The following is a 20,554-nucleotide window of genomic DNA, read 5'->3' as shown; positions in this document are numbered from 1 at the left end:
AGATTTGTCTCCCCTTTGTGAGAACACTTTCTTGTCTCCTTTAAGCTGACTTTTATGTTTCATTGCATTTATGGTGGATGAGGGCTGGGGAGGCTCTTTAATCTCTCTCTTGCTTGTATATAATCATCCTAGATCTCAGGGAGCTGTGGATTAAGGGGCTGTTGCTGTATCAGTCCTGGACAAAGATGCAAACCTGAAGAGGGAAGAGGCTGGATTGAGCATTGAGGCTCTACTTTGTCATGTGTGTCTGTGCCCTATATATTTAAATACTACTCACTGAATCCGACAGCAGCCCCCTGTGGCGGGGGATTTGGGGGCATCCTATTTGTCCGATTCATTAAACACTAATCGAGCATCAGCAGTGACTGCTGACATCCATCCAAGAGGCCTGAAGAGTGAGACAAATCCCACTGGCTAGCTGTTGGCACTGCCCCAGAGACCAGAGTGGCAGGCTTCTCTTAATCAGTAGCACTATATCATTAAAATAATCTGTCTCAGTGTTGCTGATAAAGCAGCTGTTGAGTTGCCAGGCTGGGAGGTCTTGGCATGTGCTCACTATTCCTGCTGTAGCTCATTCTTGGACAGCATCTCAGTGTTAAAATTACCTGTCCAGCTGCTGTAGAAGTGTTTCCAGAACTATGGATTACGTAACAGCTTCCATTCCAAGATCCCTGGAAGAAGCTCAGTTCATTAGCTCTAGTTCCCTCTTCACACTCCCCTACTAACAACACTTTTTGAGCTGGATGGGGCTAAGATGACTTATCTCTGTTTGGCTACTAGCAAAATGAGAAGCAAAATATCCTGCCCCTAAGATGTGGGGTGGGCAAAATGTGGCCTGGGGGCTGGATGTGGCCTGCCAGGCCACTTTATCTGGCCCACGGAGCCCCTAAAAATTTTAGAAAATTAATATTAATCTGCCCTGGGCTGCCTGTCATGTGGCCCTCAATGGCTTGTCAAAACACAGTAAGCGGCCCTCTGCTTAGAATAATTGCCCGCCCCTGCCCTAAGATAACATGGAGTTGGTAGGACCAGGAGTAGAATCTAATACTTCTGCTATGATGTTGATTTAGCTTCTGGGTGGATCAGCTGTCTCCCTCATACTATAGAAAAGGTTAATATTTTTGTCTGAGCTGCTATCACTTAGCAGCAGACTTTACACAAATGTCACCTCTGAGGGTGCGTGGGACTAATTATTTCCTTTCAGTTAGAAAAATGACTGCATTTAAGCAGCTTCCCCTGCCTTCTCAGCTGTCTGGATTTCTCCTTTCTGGAGAAACCCTGAAACTTTCTCCAGTAAGGGAAGGTTTTAGATCTTGTGATCCAGCACCTTTTGGTTTGTTTCTCTCCCCCCCCCCCCTTTTCTAACTGTTTCTGAGGCATTGTTACTTGGTTATGTATGCTTGTATTGGCCAGCAGTGCTCTGTTAATGGGATGTGGGAGGGAAAGAAATTGATCCAAATTAAGCATGAAGTAGGCTGTAGTCCAAGACCCTTGTTTCTAACCTCTGTCAGCATCATCTAGCCAGGATGCAACATACTTAAATTTCTCAGAGTTCAGTTCAGTGCCGAGAATAGTGGCTCAGTTAACCACACCAGTCTAAGCTTGCTGCACAGCTTCTTTTGGATCTGGTGGTGGGATATATCTCTGCTGCTTATAAAAGATCTCACAGTGGAGACCCAAGCACCTAGTGGAACACTTGGTTTCATATAGGCATCTTCTAGGCAAAGAAGAGTGACCCTGCATCTAGGCAGTCTACATGAGTAGAGTTCCTTGCAGTCACAGGTCACTGCATCATGTTATTTTCATAAATTGCAGAGCTTTGGGTGAATTGTTTTCTTTTCTTCTGAAATATAATAGGACTCCTTTCTGCTAAGAGCAGGCCCTTTAATGGTTACAGCAGTGATAGGCACACTGACTACTCTGGTCCTTGGCTTCTGATTTCAAGCAGAAGAAACAGTCCATAGCTTTTTCCCACCATAACCATGAGACAGACCACCCAAAGCAGAGAGGGACAGACCTGACCGCTCTATAAATCCCACAGGTGTTGAGGGTGCAGGATGGGAAGAATAGAGTTTGCATGAATACTATCTTGTGGACTCTCTTCTCTGAACCAAGGCAGCTCATCCAGTGCTTTTTCATTAAGATGTAATTTATTGCTGCCTATTATAATGGCTAATTCTCATGCATATGAGAGAGTTTTTCTGTCTTGTTCCAAGGATATTGGCTAAGCAATGGGAAGCACTGATTTCTTCTAGTGAGTAGCTAGAGTCACTACTCTAAATCACTAAATCCCTGTCATAGTGCCAAAGGGCTGAAGTGGCTGTTCTCTCTTGGTCATCCCCATATCTCTTATTTGTGATCTGCATTCAAGAGTATACTAATGAACAAGCACCAGCTTCGTTATTTTTGTATATTCATGACCAAACCAGAAAAACTGCCCATAGGAAGAAGCTGCTTCCCACGGTCATGAGACAACATAGTTTTACTTATTTATTTTGTTGAATATAACCAAGAGTTAAGCAGTTCTGAAGTCCATCCCTGAGCTGTCCTCCTCCCCCATAGCTTTGGGGTAAATATTTATCAATTTCCCTTTCTCCACCTGTAAGACTGACCTCTTACTTTGGCTTGATTAGCTGCAGTAGCCTTCCCTGAAAATGCGCAGTGGTAGGCATATTGGCTGTCTTCCTGGAATCCTGTTTTTAAAAAGAGCCCTTGCACTCCCCCACCACTTTCATTTGTAGGTGTCAGTAAAGGATGAGGTTGTCTCTTCCATACAGTTGGCAGAGCCACATAGGAAACTGGACTTTTAAGAAGAGGCCATAAGCAATGCTAGGGCTGGCTATATGGAATATGCCATGGAATATGCATAGACCCTGGTTCCTTGATGCAGCCAGCCCTCACCTTCACAAGCGCTCTTTTGTCAGACTGCTTGGCAGAATATGCTGAAATGGATGCGAGGAAAATGTACGTGCTCTGAAATGTGTCTAGTATGTTTTTCCACGATTCAGTGGTAGCATCGTGAGCAATATCTCCTCCCTGTGATGATGCTCTGTAGTCTATAACAAGGGCTGCTTGTAATGGTGTCTTGGCAAGGAGGAGGGGAGTGAGACCCACCTATATCAGTACCCTGACCTTCATGTCTCCTGGTTTGGGGTGGGGGAAGGGATATTGAGCAGACCAGTAAAATGTGACCTAGCTTCACAGGAGAGGATTTCAGTTCTGTTAGGCAGAAACTGCATTTCTGTTTGTTTTCAATCCTTTCTGTGACCACAACTTCTGTTGCACCCACAGCCAGAGGCCACTATTTGGAAGCGCTCTTACATTAGCATGCCCAGAGCATCAGATGTGGTTGCCATAGAAACATAATGATTAGGCTCTCTGCACTAGCAGATAGCATGGAGCTTACAGGCTATGAGCAAACCATAAATGGAGCTCTGTGTTGCTGGTGTGTGGAAATAGTGTTTCTTTTAAATTGCACTTCTTCATGTGGAACCTATATCATACTGTATGTAGTAAAGCAGTTCTCCTAGCCAGCTTGGGTTCTCTGTGTAAAGGTTTCTTCCTCTTAAGTTTTTATAGGGCAGACTTCCTTTCCTCATTCTGTTTATCAGGAAGGCCTGAGTTTGAGGTTGGGGGTGCACCCTTCTTTGGAAAGTGAAGAGTGTTTTTAATGGGACTCAATGGACATCTTCAGATATAGCTTAGTAGATGTGTACACAGCAACGCTAGCAGTACTGGGGCTACTTCAGTCCTGCTTGGTATCCTAAGAGAAGCTAAATTTGATTCCTGTCCTGATGACAGGCCCAGATAAGGGACTGCCCAGGAAAAGCCTGTCTTCAGGATGACTGCAATGAAGATGTGAAGGTTTGGAGATACTTTGGGGCCTATGCTAACCTTATCAACAGAGAATTGATCGTGACTCTCTCTTCCTAGGAAGTTTTGGATCTGAGTGAGTTAAACTGCACTCATCAGCATTAAAAGCAGGCCTTCTTGGAAAACTTACAGCTCCAAATCATTGAGCTGGGAACACCTTGGTATTTGGTATGAATTGGGCAATGACTTCAAGGGACTTTGGGATAAGGCTCCAGATGTGTACAATAATGGAAGTAAAAGCAGGCGAAGAAGGCTCCTGTCCTCTTCTGCCCTAATAAACTGGGGTAGCATAATCATTGGATTAACCCTACTGCTCATTAGGTCCTAATTGCTGCGGTAAAAGCCAAACAGCGGCTTGCTTCTAGCAGGAAACTTGCAGTTTTCAATCTGAAGCAGAAAAATGGAGTACTCTGACCTTTGCACCAAGAGCCTTTCAAAGATTCAGTGCAGTCTGCATTCCAAGCAGCGGAGAGGAGGGTTTCCTTGTCCCTGCCTACAGCCTGGTGTCTGGGTACTAATGCCACTACTTCAGTTTCATCCTCTGAAGCCTTGTGGGGAGGTTAGTTTTCCTTCTGCATAGTGTTGTAGGGACAGAGCTTTCTACCTTGGTAATGTCCACTAGAGAGTGTGTGGGTCAGGGCATTCCAATGGAGGGAGCAATGAGGGCACTCAGTAGAACCCTTTTTATCAGCATCACCATCAGACCTGCTCCTGTGCAATACCTGAAACTATTAGTTGGTTCCTTTTTTTTTTTGTTTTTCTCTTCCGTTTCCCTATTTAAATCTGTCCATGCCCTTTTTTAGGTCCTCTCCTTGCTAGGACTAAAACTGATTTGTAAATGCACTGAAGTCTGTTGTTACCACAGTCTCTTTCCATACATTTGTGTGGCCTTTTAGGTCTGAGATCTGTTCTAGCTGAGCATTCCCCTAGGTTAGCATCTAGATAAAGCCCTCCTTTGCGCGAAGCCAAGGGAAATGTTTATCCACATGCTAGCAATAGCAGTTGGACGGCTGCTGGCGCAGATTCAGTCCTCAAGTGCGCAATGTTAGTTTTTATTTTATTTAAATATTCCTGGTAAGGTTTCCTGCTGGGGGCATCTACCTAAACAATGTGCCAAGCATTTTAACAAGCATGTAACACAGCTGCAGGCAAGTATGGATAATGTGGAATCGAAAACAGGCTTAATCCTATTCACCTTGCATTCCCTCTGGAAGTGGCAAGTGCTTAGAAATCATGACTGAGCTGTCCAAAAAACAAAATGAAACAAAACAACCCGAACACCACCCTTCACCCCTCCCCCAACTTCTCTCTCTCTCTCTCTCTCTCTTTTTTTTTTAAATCAAATGAAGTTGCGAGAGGCAGAAGTACTAGTCTCACCCAGCTGCACCCATTGTTTTTGAGGGGAACTGAGATCTCTGGAAAAATCTGCTTTGTAGTCTGAGCTGGAGTAAAGTTCCTGTGTACTGCCGTGCAGGGCACAGCTCGGCAAACAGCATGCCCTGACGCTTGTATTGTGTTCAGAAACTCTGTAGCTGTGCCTGTAGGGCTCAAGTAGGGAATGGTGGAGTCTGCATGAGTAATACATATATCCGATCAGATTAATCTGAATTGGGATTAAAATAATGCCCCCCCGCCCTTTTTTTAAGCCGTTAGTGGTCTGGAAATGCTGTAGAACTGGTGCCCACTCTTTAGCCTTTCCTAAAGCCAGACTAGTGGTGGGGGAGGAGTACATGCAGACCAATAAGCAGATTTTTTTTTTTTTTTCCTGTCTGGACAGGGACATATTTCTCTGTTCCTGGTTGGCCTGGAAACTGGGACTGGCAGGGCTCTGGGTGGCTGGTGTCCTGACGTGTCTACCTGTCACTTGCAAGCAAAAATGTTGTTTCTGGAGGTGGAAAACAATTTCTTGTGCCTCGGGCCTCGAAGTCACTCCCTATGTTAATGTCTATTCTCAGTTGAGCCAGCAGGCTTCCATGTCTTTGCTGACAGGGTGCAGCCTGTTTATGACTTTGCCTGGTGGCAGGATTTTGTTTTGGGCATGGCTGGCTGGTGAATTAAGACGGTCTGCTGCCCCTTCTTGGACAACTGGAAACCTGGTGGGATCCATCCGGAAACCTGGTGGGATCCATCCCACGACTGGGCGGTACATATTGAGGGCTATAGATTGTACAGAAAGGACAGAGTGGGGAAAAGGGGGGGAGGGGTTGCGCTCTATGTTAAGGAGCAATATACATCAACCCTCATCAAGACAGAATCAAAGGATGAGGAAGTAGAAGGACTGTGGGTTAGGCTACATGGGGGGCAAGGAGAAAAGGATTTGGTGGTAGGGGTCTGCTACAGACCCCCACATCAAGGGGAAGAAATAGATTTGGGGCTCCTGAGGCAACTCTCAGAGACCATAAAAGCTAAAGAGGCGGTGGTCATGGGGGACCTAAACTACCCGGACATCTTCTGGGAGACACAGACAGCAAAGTCCCACCGCTCACGCAGGTTTCTAACCTGTGTACAGGACCTCCACCTGACGCAGGAGGTACATGGTCCCACTAGGGGGAATGCCTTACTGGATCTGGTATTGGCAACGGGGGATGACATAGTAGGGGACCTACAGATCGGTAGCCATCTGGGGGACAGTGATCACCTAAAAGTACAATTCAACATAAGGCGTCGAGTGGGTAAGGTAACCAGTAGGGTGAACGTGCTGGACTTTAGGAAAGCTGATTTCAGCAAACTCAGGCGATTAGTGAAGGATGCATTGCAGAGTAGTAGTTTTGAAACGATGGGAGCCCAAGAAGGGTGGCTGTGCCTTAAGGAAGCTATCCTTCTCGCACAAAGCGAGACGATCCCCGTGCGAGGTAAAAGAGGGAAAGGGGCCAGGAGGCTTCCCTGGCTGACCAGAGAAATCCTGGGGAGACTAAGGGCCAAAAGGGGAGCACATAAAAAGTGGAAACAGGGAGAGATCACCAAAGAGGAATATACCTCTTCTGCTCGTGCTTGTAGGGAGGCAGTTAGACAGGCCAAAGCTACCATGGAGCTGAGGATGGCAACCCAAGTAAAAGACAATAAGAAATTGTTTTTTAGATATATAGGGAGTAAAAGGAAGGCCCAGGGAGGAATAGGACCCCTGCTAAATGGGCAGAAACAATTGGTGACGGACAGAGGGGACAAGGCTGAACTCCTCAACGAGTTCTTCGCCTCAGTGTTCCTAAGCGAGAGGCATGACAAGTCTCTCACTGGGAGTGTAGGGAGGCAGCAGCAAGGCACCAGACTTCCATGCGTGGACCCTGAGGTGGTGCAGGGTCACTTGGAGGAACTGGATGCCTTTAAGTCGGCAGGCCCGGATGAGCTCCATCCGAGGGTACTGAAGGCACTGGCCGACATCATTGCAGAGCCACTGGCGGGAATATTTGAACGCTCGTGGCGCACGGGTCAAGTCCCGGAGGACTGGAAAAGGGCCAATGTGGTTCCCATTTTCAAGAAGGGGAGGAAGGAGGACCCGGGTAACTATAGGCCAGTCAGTCTCACCTCCATCCTTGGCAAAATCTTTGAGAAAATCATCAAGGCTCACATTTGTGAGAGCCTGGCAGGACAAATTATGCTGAGGGGAAACCAGCACGGGTTCGTGGCAGGTAGATCGTGCCTGACCAATCTAGTCTCTTTTTATGACCAGGTCACAAAACGCCTCGACGCAGGAGGAGGGGTGGATGTCGTATACTTGGACTTCAGGAAGGCCTTTGACACGGTATCCCACCCCATACTGGTGAACAAGTTAAGGGGCTGTGACTTGGATGACTGCACAGTCCGGTGGGTGGAGAATTGGCTGGAGGGTCGCACCCAGAGAGTTGTGGTGGATGGGTCGGTTTCGACCTGGAAGAGTGTGGGCAGTGGGGTCCCGCAGGGCTCGGTGCTTGGACCGATACTCTTTAATGTCTTCATCAGCGACTTGGACGAGGGGGTGAAATGTACTCTGTCCAAGTTTGCAGATGACACTAAGCTATGGGGCGAAGTGGACACGCCGGAGGGCAGGGAACAGCTGCAAGCAGACCTGGACAGGTTAGACAAGTGGGCAGAAAACAACAGAATGCAGTTCAACAAGGAGAAATGCAAAGTGCTGCATCTAGGGAGGAAAAATGTCCAGCACACCTACAGCCTAGGAAATGACCTGCTGGGTGGCACGGAAGTGGAAAGGGATCTTGGAGTCCTAGTAGACTCCAAGATGAACATGAGTCGGCAGTGTGATGAAACCATCAGAAAAGCCAATGGCACTTTATCGTGCATCAGCAGATGCATGACAAATAAGTCCAAGGAGGTGATACTTCCCCTCTATCGGGCGCTGGTCAGACCGCAGCTGGAGTACTGCGTGCAATTCTGGGCGCCGCACTTCAAGAAAGATGCGGATAACCTGGAGAGGGTCCAGAGAAGGGCCACTCGTATGGTTAAGGGCCTACAGGCCAAGCCCTATGAGGAGAGATTAGAGAAACTGGACCTTTTCAGCCTCCGCAAGAGAAGGTTGAGAGGCGACCTGGTGGCTGCCTATAAGTTCGTCAGGGGGGCACAGAAGGGAATTGGTGAGTATTTATTCACCAAGGCGCCCCCGGGGGTTACAAGAAATAATGGCCACAAGCTGGAGGAGAGCAGATTTAGATTAGATATTAGGAGGAACTTCTTCACAGTTCGAGTGGCCAAGCTCTGGAACGGGCTCCCAAGGGAGGTGGTGCTCTCCCCTACCCTGGGGGTATTCAAGAGAAGGTTGGATGTGTATCTAGCTGGGGTAATGTAGGCCCAGCACTCTTTCCTGCTTATGCAGGGGGTCGGACTCGATGATCTATTGAGGTCCCTTCCGACCCTAGCATCTATGAATCTATGAACTGTTTAAAGGAGTGGTGGAGGGGCTGTGACTTAGATCACACCATGGTACTGGAGGAGGGGAGAAAAAGGCATGCTGTTGCTTGTTGCTTTCTCTTTTTCCCTGAGCACTTGAGCAGGAATCTATTTTTAATCATGAGTTTCCTGCACTGTTGCTCTACTCAGGTATATTCTGTTCTTACAGGAAGTGGAGCAATGGCCTGTGGTTTGGTCTCTTGCTGTCCTGGTGCAGGACAGAACTATGCAAAAGCAACAGTTGTCAGCTAGGAAGAACTCTGCTTTCTATCTGGTTGAAGACTTGCACTTAATTCTGAAGTGTTGTTGACAGACCACATGATAGCCAGTCTGAGGTGGGGATGTTCACTATGCTATAGGTTGCAGAGTACTGCAACTGCTCTGATGGATCCCTTGCCTGACTCTCAGCCTCAAGCTTACACTGCTGTATGATGCATCTGTAACTAGATCCTCTGCCTGATTACAAACTACAGTGTAAATGGATCTGTGCTGTCAGGATGCTTAATCTGTAGACTCTCTCTCTGTGGGTTAACCTCTATAGATAGGGGACCCAAATGTGTGCATCTGCTAAGTCTCCCAAGTGCTGTTGTAACTAGGTCAGGAGTTGGCCCTATTTCAGCCCTCCTTATCTTCCCTCTCCCGTCCAATCTTTCCCAGACTTGGCTGGCTTTAGTGTTTGGGGAGTGGAGTTGGAGGCTACAGAAAGCTTGGGATTTAGGGACAAGAAAGTCCCTACTGGCCTGCCACTGTGGAATTAAGATCTCAGTGCTGCAACAAAGGCTTAACATTCCACAGGGAGACTTTTTAAAGACCTCCCACCCCCTCCTCCTTTTTGAAGCTTTCATTAGAAATGGGGTCAGTTTCTGTGTCCATTCACAGTGAGTTGGTTTGACATGAGGACTGTTTTCTTCAGAGCTAGTGCTATGGGGAGTTTAACTCATGCCGATTATGACCATGCTACTTAAGTAAAACAGCTGAATGTTGCCCTAAAACACACAGCTTGATCCCATGTGATGATATGTGTGGAAAGGCGTTTTCCTTAGCAGCTCTCTTCCTGGGCTCTCGTAGCACTTTATTTCACAAGGGTTGGATGTACCCAAGTGGCCTTCTCACACAGCTTGGCAAGATGGAGGAGACACAAGTGGGAAGTGACTGTTTCCCAAAGTTTTGAAGTCTGTTTCTAACTCTGCCCCTAAACGCAGGAGTCCTGCTGTAATGGAAAGCACTCGTGCTTCTCTTCAGTTATTCGGTCTACCCATCCCTTTCTTTTGTCCTGGAAAATCCTCTGATCCTTTTTGATACAAGAAAAGCTATGGATGCAGCGCTGAGTCTCAAATGTCTCAATCTAAATGCTTCAGTGGAATGTGAAGAGTTTCTCTGTGATCCCATGGAGGCAAATATTGCCTTGTCTTAAGTCCTAGGTTTCTCAAGGAGCTCTGTATGTGGAACAGTTGCACTGGACAACCACTGACTTCAAGGCAGTGCAAAGAGACCCTAGTCTTGCAGTTCTCTACTCCCCAGACCAGCACTACACCACTTCCCCAGGTATGAGGGCAAAGAAGTGCCCCAGACTAGGTCTGTTAGCAGTTGAGTTTCAAAGCATTTGTAATGTGAACTAGCTTATTGCATTTTAGACTGGACTAAACGTGACTACGCATGCAGTGGAGAGTTGTGCTTGTTCATGAACTGTGTGACTAATAGCCAAAGAATCAGTTTCTTGGTATATACTGTATGTGCCTGCCACAATTGTATTTTTCCAAGCTAAATGGCTGGAGAGCCAAGGCATCTTGTTCTCTGGACTAGAACCACAGTCTTAATCTGTTGCTCAGGTCTTGCTTGGAGTATGCCCAGCTATACAGTGTACCTGTCTAGCCTTTTTAGCTTTAACTTCACTCATGACTCAGTCCTATTCACATAAGAGATTCCAGACAAGACTGTGAGTCCTTCTGCTGTGGGAAAGGAAGTGTAGCAGCATCCTTGTCTTCCAGTTGCTGGATTCAGCAGTTGCTCTCAGTTGGTACTTGAGTTCCTCTAACTGCTAATTTTGTGTTGTATACAGCTGTGGCTGTGTGCACCATTCTGAGATTACTATACAGCACTCCAAAATAATAGCAGTGGGCTTGCTGCCAAGCAGGATAGCATTCTGTGTACAGCACTCCCATGCTAGACGAGTCTTGACAATGTGCTAAACGCAAGTCGTACTGCTTGAACTACATACCAATATTGTTGAGCAGTATAACATTTCTTCCCCATCTCCCCACCCTGTTTAGATGCTACCATACTGGCATAATTTAATCAGTGTAACTATTCCTGTAGAGGATACAGAATAAGACTCCTTTATATTAGTCCAACAGCAAAACTAGGGGATTGTACTGCTCTGACTTGAATAAAAAGTGTTATTCCTTCCCACTTAAATAGTTAAAATGAGGTAGTCTCCATAGACCAGATCTTAATATTAAAATCTGGACTAGTGTTACCATAATAGAAAATTGAAGGCCTTTTAAGAAGGGCTCATTCCAGATATCCAGGTTTCTTTCCTGCCTTAGAAGGGGTGGAGAGGTGCTTTCACACTGAGGGGGTGGGGGGGCGTCTTTTTTTATTATTGTTTTTAAAAAGATAACTGTTTTTGTCCAGTAAACTAACTACAGGTGAAAGGCACCAGACTAGCAGCTCTGAGGACTGAGAACTCTACCCAGCTGCTGGTATTGGTGCCCTACCTCCTGTGATGTGCTCCGGCTGAATTTTTTAAATAGGGCAGTGATTCCCAACCAGTGTGCTGTGGCACAGAAGTGTGCCATCAGAAATGAACAGGTGTGCTGCAGAGTTTTGCCATGGCAATGAGCTACAATAGGTATGAGGATGGGGAATGCCTTAACAGGTGTGCCACAAAAGTTTTTTATTAATGGAAAAGGTTGGAAAACCCTGAAATAGGGGACCAGTCTCCTAGGACCAAAAGGTTTCAGGCCTGTTCAGTCCTGGGTGATCTCAAGGCTGAAGGGGAAGGAGTAACTGGGAAGTGTATACAATGTGGGTGCTACCTCTGGTGTCCCAAAGCCCATCTGGCATGTCTAACAGTTGACCGGCTCTCTTGTCTCCTCTCAGACACTACCCGAAGCAGTCCTTCACCATGGTGGCCGACACTCCAGAGAATCTGCGCCTAAAGCAGCAGAGTGAGCTTCAGAGCCAGGTAAGAGTGCAGCCAGACATGTCTGAGCTAAATTACATCATACTTTGTACTCCATGCCTCCCACCTTTAATAACTGACTGAGAGCCTGAGGGCTGGAAAGCATTGAAAGAGGGGGTTCCTTGTCAGATATCAAGATTGATCTAGGCTGGCAGTGCCTGTGGTCCACGTAGTTTGACATCTGTCTCCAGTGGTCACCAACAGCTATGTGAGCTGAGAAGCCAGGGTGTCCTGCAGCCTGGTATCCTGTGTCATATCTCTGACTTTCTTGCTGCAGTATCTTCCGTGCTAAGAATCCCCCAACAAATATAATGAGGTGAAATTGTAAGTTGTCTCCTCGGCACAGGTAATTATTTTCCTGAAGTGGCTTCTCTAGCACAAACTCTGCAGGGCCGGAATCTGTCAAACTGAAACCAAAGAGGGAGAAAGGAAAAGGAAGCGGCTCAGAGCAAGATTCCCCCTTTGGGATAAGTGATTCCTGAAAAATGAGCCTGTGTAGGGCAAGTGTGACAATCTCCTCCCATTTTAGACCAGGGACGGACTAGAGTGTGTGAGCAGATGTAACTTATACTGACATAAGTTGTTCCAGTATTACTGCTACATTCTCATGCTCCACTAGCATTGTGGAGAAATACTGTTTTGACTTGTTTTATTGAGGCTAAAGCAAATTAGCTTGCATATATTATTATATGAACATGCAGACACCAATAACTGAGGCACTCTCCTGACTTGCAACTCCCCCTCCCTTTTTAAAGCCACTCAAAATTACGCCTATCCACTGCCTGAGTTGGCAGCAGGACCCAGGTCCTAGTTGCATTCTCACACAGGTAACTTTGGGTGATGGAGTAGGAGCTGGCTTTGGCCTTAGACCTTTTAAGGGTTAGTGTTGAGCCAAGATGTGATCTCTTCCATCCTTTTCTGCACAAGTGGAAACGCTTAAATCATAGTTTTCTGAGAAATGGTTTAAGGGCAACATTAGCTTTCAAACAAAGAGCAAGCGATCCGCATTGGTACTACTCCTCACAGCTTGCTCAGGATGTTGCCACACTGCTAAGATGACTTGAGTCAGAGGAGGTGACTTCAGACCCTGGTTCTTTGTTCTTATTTTAGTTGCCCTGGAAATCCAGAAGTCCTGTGGCTGTACCTCTTTGAGGCAGTAATACAGGAGACTAGTACCCTGAATACCTAGCATGTCAAGGAAAATGCATTCAGGCACTATGTTGTCTTGTGGCAGTCTCGTGAGCATGAGAGCACAAGAGGTGACCACTAGGCTCAGTAGAGGGGGCAAAAGGCTGCCTTGAAGGTTGCTGTTGATGCAGACTGACCTAGTTCTGCTGTTCAGCAGGCAGCTTGAGCTCTCGGAGGAACTGGGTAGCTGCTGTGCTGCACAATATTTGCCCAAATGGTGTGTTCAGGGTGAGAAGTCATTGTTCAGGACTGGCAGGCTCCCTCTTCCTGCTGTGCTGTGAAGGGCACAGTGACCTTCCTTTCTTCTCTCCCATTCAGTGGAAAGTGCCAGGAGCTAAAAAGCAGTTTGCTGAGAGTGGCTTCCTGACTAGGGATGGAGATGGGAAAGGCGCTAGGACTTCTGCCTTTTCCCTTCATAAGTAGTAGGCTTTAAGCCCAAGCATCTGCTGGGATGGGCCTAACAGCTGCAGTTCTCAAAACATCTGCTTTTATAAGGTCCCTTTCTTGGTAGAAGTTGCTCAACAGCTCCAGGACTTTCACAAATGCAGCTTGGCTCAAGCTGTTGGGGAGTTCTTGGCTACAGCACAGATGCGCTTTGTGTTGGAGCTGCTAGGGGAGGCAGCACTGCTTCTTCATGGCAATGGGCAGGATAACGCTATGCTGAGAGCCTCCGAGTTCCCTGCACAGTATCAGTGAGGCACTTGTGGTGCTCCTCTTACCCATTTTAGAGCGGGGTGGCCATCCTGTGGCTCTGGAGCCACATGTGGCTCTTCAGAAGTTAATATGTGTCGCCTTGAATCTTTGCACAAGCACACAGAGACTGGCTTCCATAGTCATCACATCACGTGACTGCTCGCAGCGAGCACATTACTCAGTTTGGACTTGGAAGTTTGGACTCCAGAGCCGTGGGTTGGCCACTCCTGTTTTAGAGAATCCCTCTTTTGAGAAGTGGACTGTCCTTGACATCCCTACCGGGAACAGACCTGTTCAGGCCCTGTCTGCAACTGACTCCCCCTTCCCTGTCCTTATGGGAGTTCTGCTTGTAGGGATTCTGGAGTAAATGCTGGTCTGTTGAGATAGGAGTGGAAAAGAAAACATTGCGACTGAAGTGTAGTCTCTCTCTTCCTTGGTCCTTGTCCCTTAAAAATGCACTCTTGCAGCCTCCCTGAAATGGAGATGCCTTTCTCTATTCCCCATCTGGCAGCACTCCCAAGCATGAAGCAGTGATCTGTGAAGGAGAACACACTCCATTTGTGACAGCAGAGCTAGTTGTGTTTTCACAGCAGCATACTTGGCCATATGACGGGCAGGACTCTGCAGTCTGAGCCCTGACTCACCAGCCCAGGCTGCCCAATGTGAGAGGTTAATGGTGGTCCAAGGTACAGCCTTTGGTGATAAAGAGAGCTCTTGCAGCCAGTGGACTCAGTACTGGGGGCGGTCTAAACCACCGGAGGGATAGCTTTGTGGAAATGTCTAGGAACCTTGTATTTTAAATCCTTGCAGAATCTAACCTGAGAGAAACCAAGTCTCATGCACCTTACCACAGCATCTTGGACCTTAACAAAGAACCTCTTCTCCTGGGATCCTTGCCTGCCCAACACCCATCATAAGAACAAAAGCTTTCCCCAGAACACTCAGACCTTCCCTACCTCTGTGCAGTCTTCTCTATATTACCAGCGTCCTTTCTTCTCTGAGGAGGCTGTGTTTTTGTGAAACTTTGTGCTTATTAGCTGTAAAGTATCTTCACAAACTCCAGCATGAATTCTGATGTGGATGCATTTGATGCTGCTTTTCCTTCCTGCCCATCCCCTTTTGAGGACAGCATTGCTATGTGGCATGGCAGGGGGTAGGAGACAAGCTGGGTGCCAGCTTTGCTGGTATGCTGCCTACTTCATGCTGAATAACTGAACCCCAGGATATTTGTTTCATTCCTCTAGGAGGCTGGCATGAAAGCCTACCTCATCCCACTTCCTTCTTAATCTGAAGCTGCAGGAAATCTTGTTTTGACCCAGACATCTGTGCTTGATTGGAATGGCTACCCAGGTACAAGAGAGATGAAAGGGCCAATACCTCAAGCAGCAGTAGCTTGGAGGAAAGAATCTCACTGGAGCAGGATCCCACTCTCCTCTGGCCCTCACAAATTGCCTAATGGCTTAGAAGGTTCCCCTTGCCTGAGTGGTGCATGCAGAGCCCGTCTAGGGAAGAGATTTCTTCTGAACTGATGTAGAACAAGCGTTTAAGAAGATTCCCAGACACTTGGAAAATACTAAATTTTATGCCTTGCTTCACCTATTCTGCATCCCACCATTTTCCAGGGTGGAAAAAGGTAGCTGTTAACAGTGCACAGCAGTTCTTGGTGGGCAGCAAAGGCCAGTGGAAAAATCCGGGGGGACTTAAGAATCTACCAGTAGAGATTTAACCTGGAGAAGGAAGAATTGTGCCAGGCTAGGTACTGGACATGAAGACCTGGTCTGATTCTCTAGTATCCTCTTCTGACATTTTTTGCAAGTCACTAAATCTGCTCTCTGCTTTGTTGTTCATCTGTACAATAGGCAAAATCCTTCCCTTCTTCCTAGGTGCACAGTGGTGTGCTAAGGGCAGCTGTATAAATAGCCTAACTTAGATGCACAGGTTAACTCATTCATTCCTGTAAAAGTCAGTAAAGTCCTTAGTGACAAATGAATTGGGGGACTAAAGGCCCCCTAAAATTGGGCACCCAAGTCTTGGTGGTCTGGGTTTTCAGACTTTACCTGTAGGCACTCTGAAGCCACTAAATACTACCTAATATCCTGTCCCCATCCCTCTCTCATGAAAGGCTGTTCTTTCCTGAAATCACCTTTTTAGAAAGGATTTTCCTATCCTTGGTTAAGAGAGTTTGTTCAATGAACTGGTATACTGTCAATGAGACAGTATAATTCAATGGTAGTCTTAATGTTCAGTGAGACCACCCCTATACTGTCAGGATTTCCTCTGAGATCTCTAATTGGTTGTGAAATGTAGGTGTGATCAGTATGTCAGACTTAAGGATTCCACCTGTGAGCACTAATACCAAGCCAGAGTGATACCAAGATACCACTTTTTCTGAGCCAAAGGGAGGAGAAGCTGCTCTTAAGGAGGTGTTGGCAGATCAGATTACAATGGAGACTTGCTGCAGCCAGGAGAGCATAGGAGAAGAGGGTTAGGGACAGGTGTGGAAGTGAAGGGAGGTCGAATAGTTGAATTGGACAGAAACTGCTCTCCCCACCCCCCTACAATCATAAAATCACTATAGGCTTTCACGGAAGAAGGTCTGTGAACATACTTGTGATTTTAAGATCTTAATTCCTCTTTGCCTTTGTTCTGCCTACACAGGGAGGCTCCTATTTTCCAAACACATGCTTGTGTCTTAGAATATTTTAACTAACAGGCGCTCTTTTCTCACCTAATGTTCCCTCTAAAGACATGAGTAGCTGCAGAATTTGTTTAGAGTATAGAATATCCTCTAGGGCTTGGATTGTGAACCCTGCCACCTGCTTCAGTTCCAGGAGGCATAAATAGCAAGGTTAGGCCAAAATTTAGGAAGGGTTTGCTGGAATAGCTGTGCTGTACCCTAGCCACGGTTGCCGCTAGCAAGAGTGTGCTAGGGTGCCAGCCAATATAAATGTTACGAAATTGTGCACTTTACCAGCCAAAGCTTTTAGATGTAGTCCTGGCCTTAGGAGGAAGATTTGGGGCTTGCCCTGTGAAGTAGTGTCTTCCTTTTTCCTGATCACTGTGCAGGGCTCCCAGGTTAAAGTCCTAACCAAGGCTCAATGGCTGAGTACTTGATCTAAAGCCAGGGTGGGCAACTTATGGCCTGCAGGCAGGATCCCATCAACTAAGCAATGTCATTTGGCCCATAAACTAGCCCTGCAGTCTTGGATTGAGAGTGGGGTTCTGGCAAGGGGAGAGGCAGACTGCCTTCAGAGCCAGCTGCACTAATTTGGCCCACCACTCATAAAAGGTTGCTGACCCCTGATGTGAAGCTTCAAGGGCCAATGCAAAGAGTAGCATTATTAGAGTTGTGGTTGTGTTCACATGTCTCACTTCAGCCTTTCCAAAGATGGCCAGGAGGCTGGGGTAGTACAGGTGCAAAGGTGCATGGTTGACAGTCCAAACGTTGCAAGTTTGAGGCCATAGAAGAAGCGCTTGCAACACAGCCCTGTCAGATTCTGATGAGTCTGCCAATTCTGCTAAATACCTTGTCGCAAGGACTCAAAAAAGGAAAGGAAAGAGATGGCCAGGAGTGGGGCTACAAAAAGAGGAGTGAAAATGGCTGGGACTCCTAGACAAGAAATGGGATGTTTCCAGAGTTGTTTTTGGAAAAACATAACCAATGCTGGGGCCACCTTCCTCTGAGACACTCCTGCTGACCTAGTATATGGTAAACACAGGCTGTAATAACTTCCCGTTCCTGTTGGCAGATGATCAGATTCCAGTGTGATGAACTTGTATATTTAATCCCCCTCCAAAACACCTCCTTGCTCACTTTGTTCTGAGTGAAGAAGCTTACCTGCTTACCAGAAGTCCACATTTGAAACTTGCCTGTGAATAGAAGAGGCTGTGGTGGAACTACCTGCCATACTGGAAGTGTTAACACAGTGCTTGGTCTCTATTTATGTTTACTGAGAAGGCGTCTCTCTTTCCGGTCACTGTCAGAAGCAGATAATCAGCTCTTGTGCAGCTAAACTAGTCTTCCAAAGTGGTGGCTTTTACGCTTTCAGCCCCCGCTTCCCTCCCACATGTGGCAGACAAATCACAGGCTTTCAGGTCTGGCGCTTTCCTTTCAAACTTCTGAAATTGGCACCTTGGGATGCTATCTTATGTCCCAGGGTGGAGGCTCCTGTTGTGGACAAGACGGGCAGTTTGCCCTTGAGTTCTTCCTTGTGTTCCTGTTACTGAACTGGCGTATCTGTGCCACTCCTGCTGCCTGTGGTGAGTTCAAAGGCTCAGATGCAAATATCAGCTTGATAATAAACAAGCCAAGACCTGGGCATTGTAAGGTGTGGAGCGCTTTCCTAGCTGCTGTTAGGCAGTGGTTGGATGCACTGCATTAGCCATGCCAGTCTTTGGTTCAGCACATTATCTTCTGGGAATGGAGGGAACATCCCATCCAGAGTGAATTTGGTTCCAAATCCCATGTTCTGACTGCAGAAATCACATGTGCAAGGGACGTGAGTGAAAAGCTGTCAGCAGATGCTATGACAGAGCACCACTGTTTGCATCTACACAGTGCAGCAGTAATAGGCAGCTTTGATGTTGCAAAGGTTGGGTAGAACCTTGTTCACTTTGAGCCAGGAGACTTCTTAAATGTCTAAATTGGATCCAGTGATGGGGAGGGAGATGATCAAGGTGGCAGGAAGTTCTGGCTTACAGAGCTCTGTTTGGCTGCAGACCTCTAGGTACAGTTTGTCCACTTTTGCTGTGACCTTAGACAGGTTGCTCCCCTTAAATGATGCCTTCCTTGCTGTGATGTTCTCTGTTAACGTGCTCTAATGTCTGCAAAAAGATTCCCCACCCCCTCCAGCTAAAGCAGTGCATCACTGACTGCTGCTCAAGGGAGCTTGGAGCCCAGTTTAAAGAGGGTGAATTTAAGAAATCTGTAGCCCAACCTGTCAGTTCTCACCAATCTCTCTGTAAGTCAGTTGAACTAATTACATTGGAACCTATTGCCTTTGTCAATCAGGCTCGTGTATACAAATCTCCAGATAAACTAATTGCTTTCTTTTTGCTTTTCCTGCTTTCCCCTTGGCTGTTTTGCTCAGGGTTGGGAAGAGGGATCCTTCTGACGGAAAGCAATCTCTTTTTTTAAAAATGTCTCTTTAAAGGCTCAGGTGAATGGAATTGCTACAGTAACGGAGGAGTGTGAGAGCTGCCTGGGAGGGGGCATCTCCCACCAGCTTTCTAACTTCCTCCTTGATGCATTTTTGCCTCCGTCTCTGAACACCCCCCTCCCACACCCCTTTCCCTTTTTTCATGGCTCATAATAGTCTGATGCAAAGCAGTACATGGGAAAGTGCTGGTTCGCCTGACTCTTGTCTGGCCTTCTGCAGGCAGCAGCACAGCATAGACTCCAGCTGAGTGCCCATATAAGGGCAGAAAGAGCTGAAAGGCTGCCTTGTCTGAGCACTTCCTCCCTCCTATGTTGCTTGCTTAACCCTTTCAAGTGTAGCACCACAGAAACAACACTCTCTCTTCCTGTACAGGCATACCTCGTTTTATTGCGCTTCGCTTTATTGCGCTTCGCAGATATTGCGTTTTTTACAAATTGAAGATTTGTGGCAACCCTGCATCGAGCAAGTCTATCGGCACCATTTTTCCATTGGTTAGCATTTTTTAGCAATACAGTATTTTTTTAATTAAGGTCTGTACATTGTTTTTTTAGACATAATGCTACTGCATACTTAATAGACTACAGTATAGTGTAAACATAACTTTTATATGCACTGGGAAACCAAAAAATTAATGTGACTTGCTTTATTGCGATATTCGCTTTATTGCGGTGGTCTGGAACTGAACCCGCAATATCTCCGAGGTATGCCTGTATATGGAGCCTGTGGCCTGCTAAAGCCAGGCAGGGCCAAGCTTCCTCCTGACCATCTCTCACCCCCCAACCTTATCCCCTATGCATTGTGCTTGAGTAATTGCAGGACGTGCTGAACACAAGGTCATGACTAGTCCACCACCCCTCTGTCTCACCGCTGTACTGCAGGTCCGTCAAGCACTCAGATTTCACTTGCATTGCATTGCGTGTGTGGGCAGTGCCACCATTGTGGAGATCCATCCTTGCTGGCTGGCAGAGCTGGTCTCAGAAATGTTCTTCATACCAGTCCTGCATAGGGCTTTCTTTTAGCTGGGGCTGATTTGGGATCTGAATTTGCCCCCTGCTGCTGCCAAGTGGTGACGTGTGAATTTCTTGTGTTATCGGAGAGAAGTTCCTGGCAGCTGAATGTTAAAGGAGAAATCTGGAAGGATTGGAGGGGGAGCCACATGGCCTCAGGATGGGAAATGTGGTGGGTGTAATCTCTCACACAACTTGACAGCCAGTGTGGATGTATTAGGTTCATGACTTGGGTTTCCACATCAGTTCTCTCTGGTTACTATAACCTTTGTTTCCCTACTCCTTCCACTTCTCCTAGCCAGTCAGGCTCCTTTGTGCATCAGATTGATATCTGCATGGTGCCCAATGGGAGACTGGCTATGCTGAGTGTCCCCAAACGGGTTCTATTCTTCCCCACAGCCTCTTGCAAGGGGTCAATAGATTCTGTCCTTTGGGAGCTCAAAAGTAGCGACTCCTACAGCCCAAGTCCTGACTCAACACTCTGAATGAAGCCAAGGTTTAAGAACAGAGTAAATAGGGTTAATATACAACTTTGACTTTCTAACATACCAAGCCAGTTAGTCATAGGCTAG

At 46.9% G+C, this 20,554-nt stretch overlaps 1 protein-coding gene across 2 annotated transcripts in view; it reads left to right on the top strand.

Moving 5' to 3' along the window:
* Positions 1-20,554, top strand: part of LASP1 (LIM and SH3 protein 1) — an 88,108-nt gene that overhangs the window by 46,704 nt on the left and 20,850 nt on the right. For both annotated transcript variants that reach the window (XM_090044557.1, XM_090044558.1), the window contains exon 3: positions 11,854-11,938. In XM_090044557.1, the coding sequence (XP_089900683.1) occupies positions 11,854-11,938 (85 nt within the window). The remainder of the gene's footprint in view (positions 1-11,853; positions 11,939-20,554) is intronic.

This window comes from Crocodylus siamensis, chromosome 4 (genome assembly GCF_052110815.1).
Source record: "Crocodylus siamensis isolate JL-2025a chromosome 4, ASM5211081v1, whole genome shotgun sequence".
In the NCBI taxonomy this organism is placed as follows: domain Eukaryota; kingdom Metazoa; phylum Chordata; order Crocodylia; family Crocodylidae; genus Crocodylus; species Crocodylus siamensis.
Note: the sequence above shows the minus strand (reverse complement) of the source record. Positions and strands in the feature narration are given on the sequence as shown.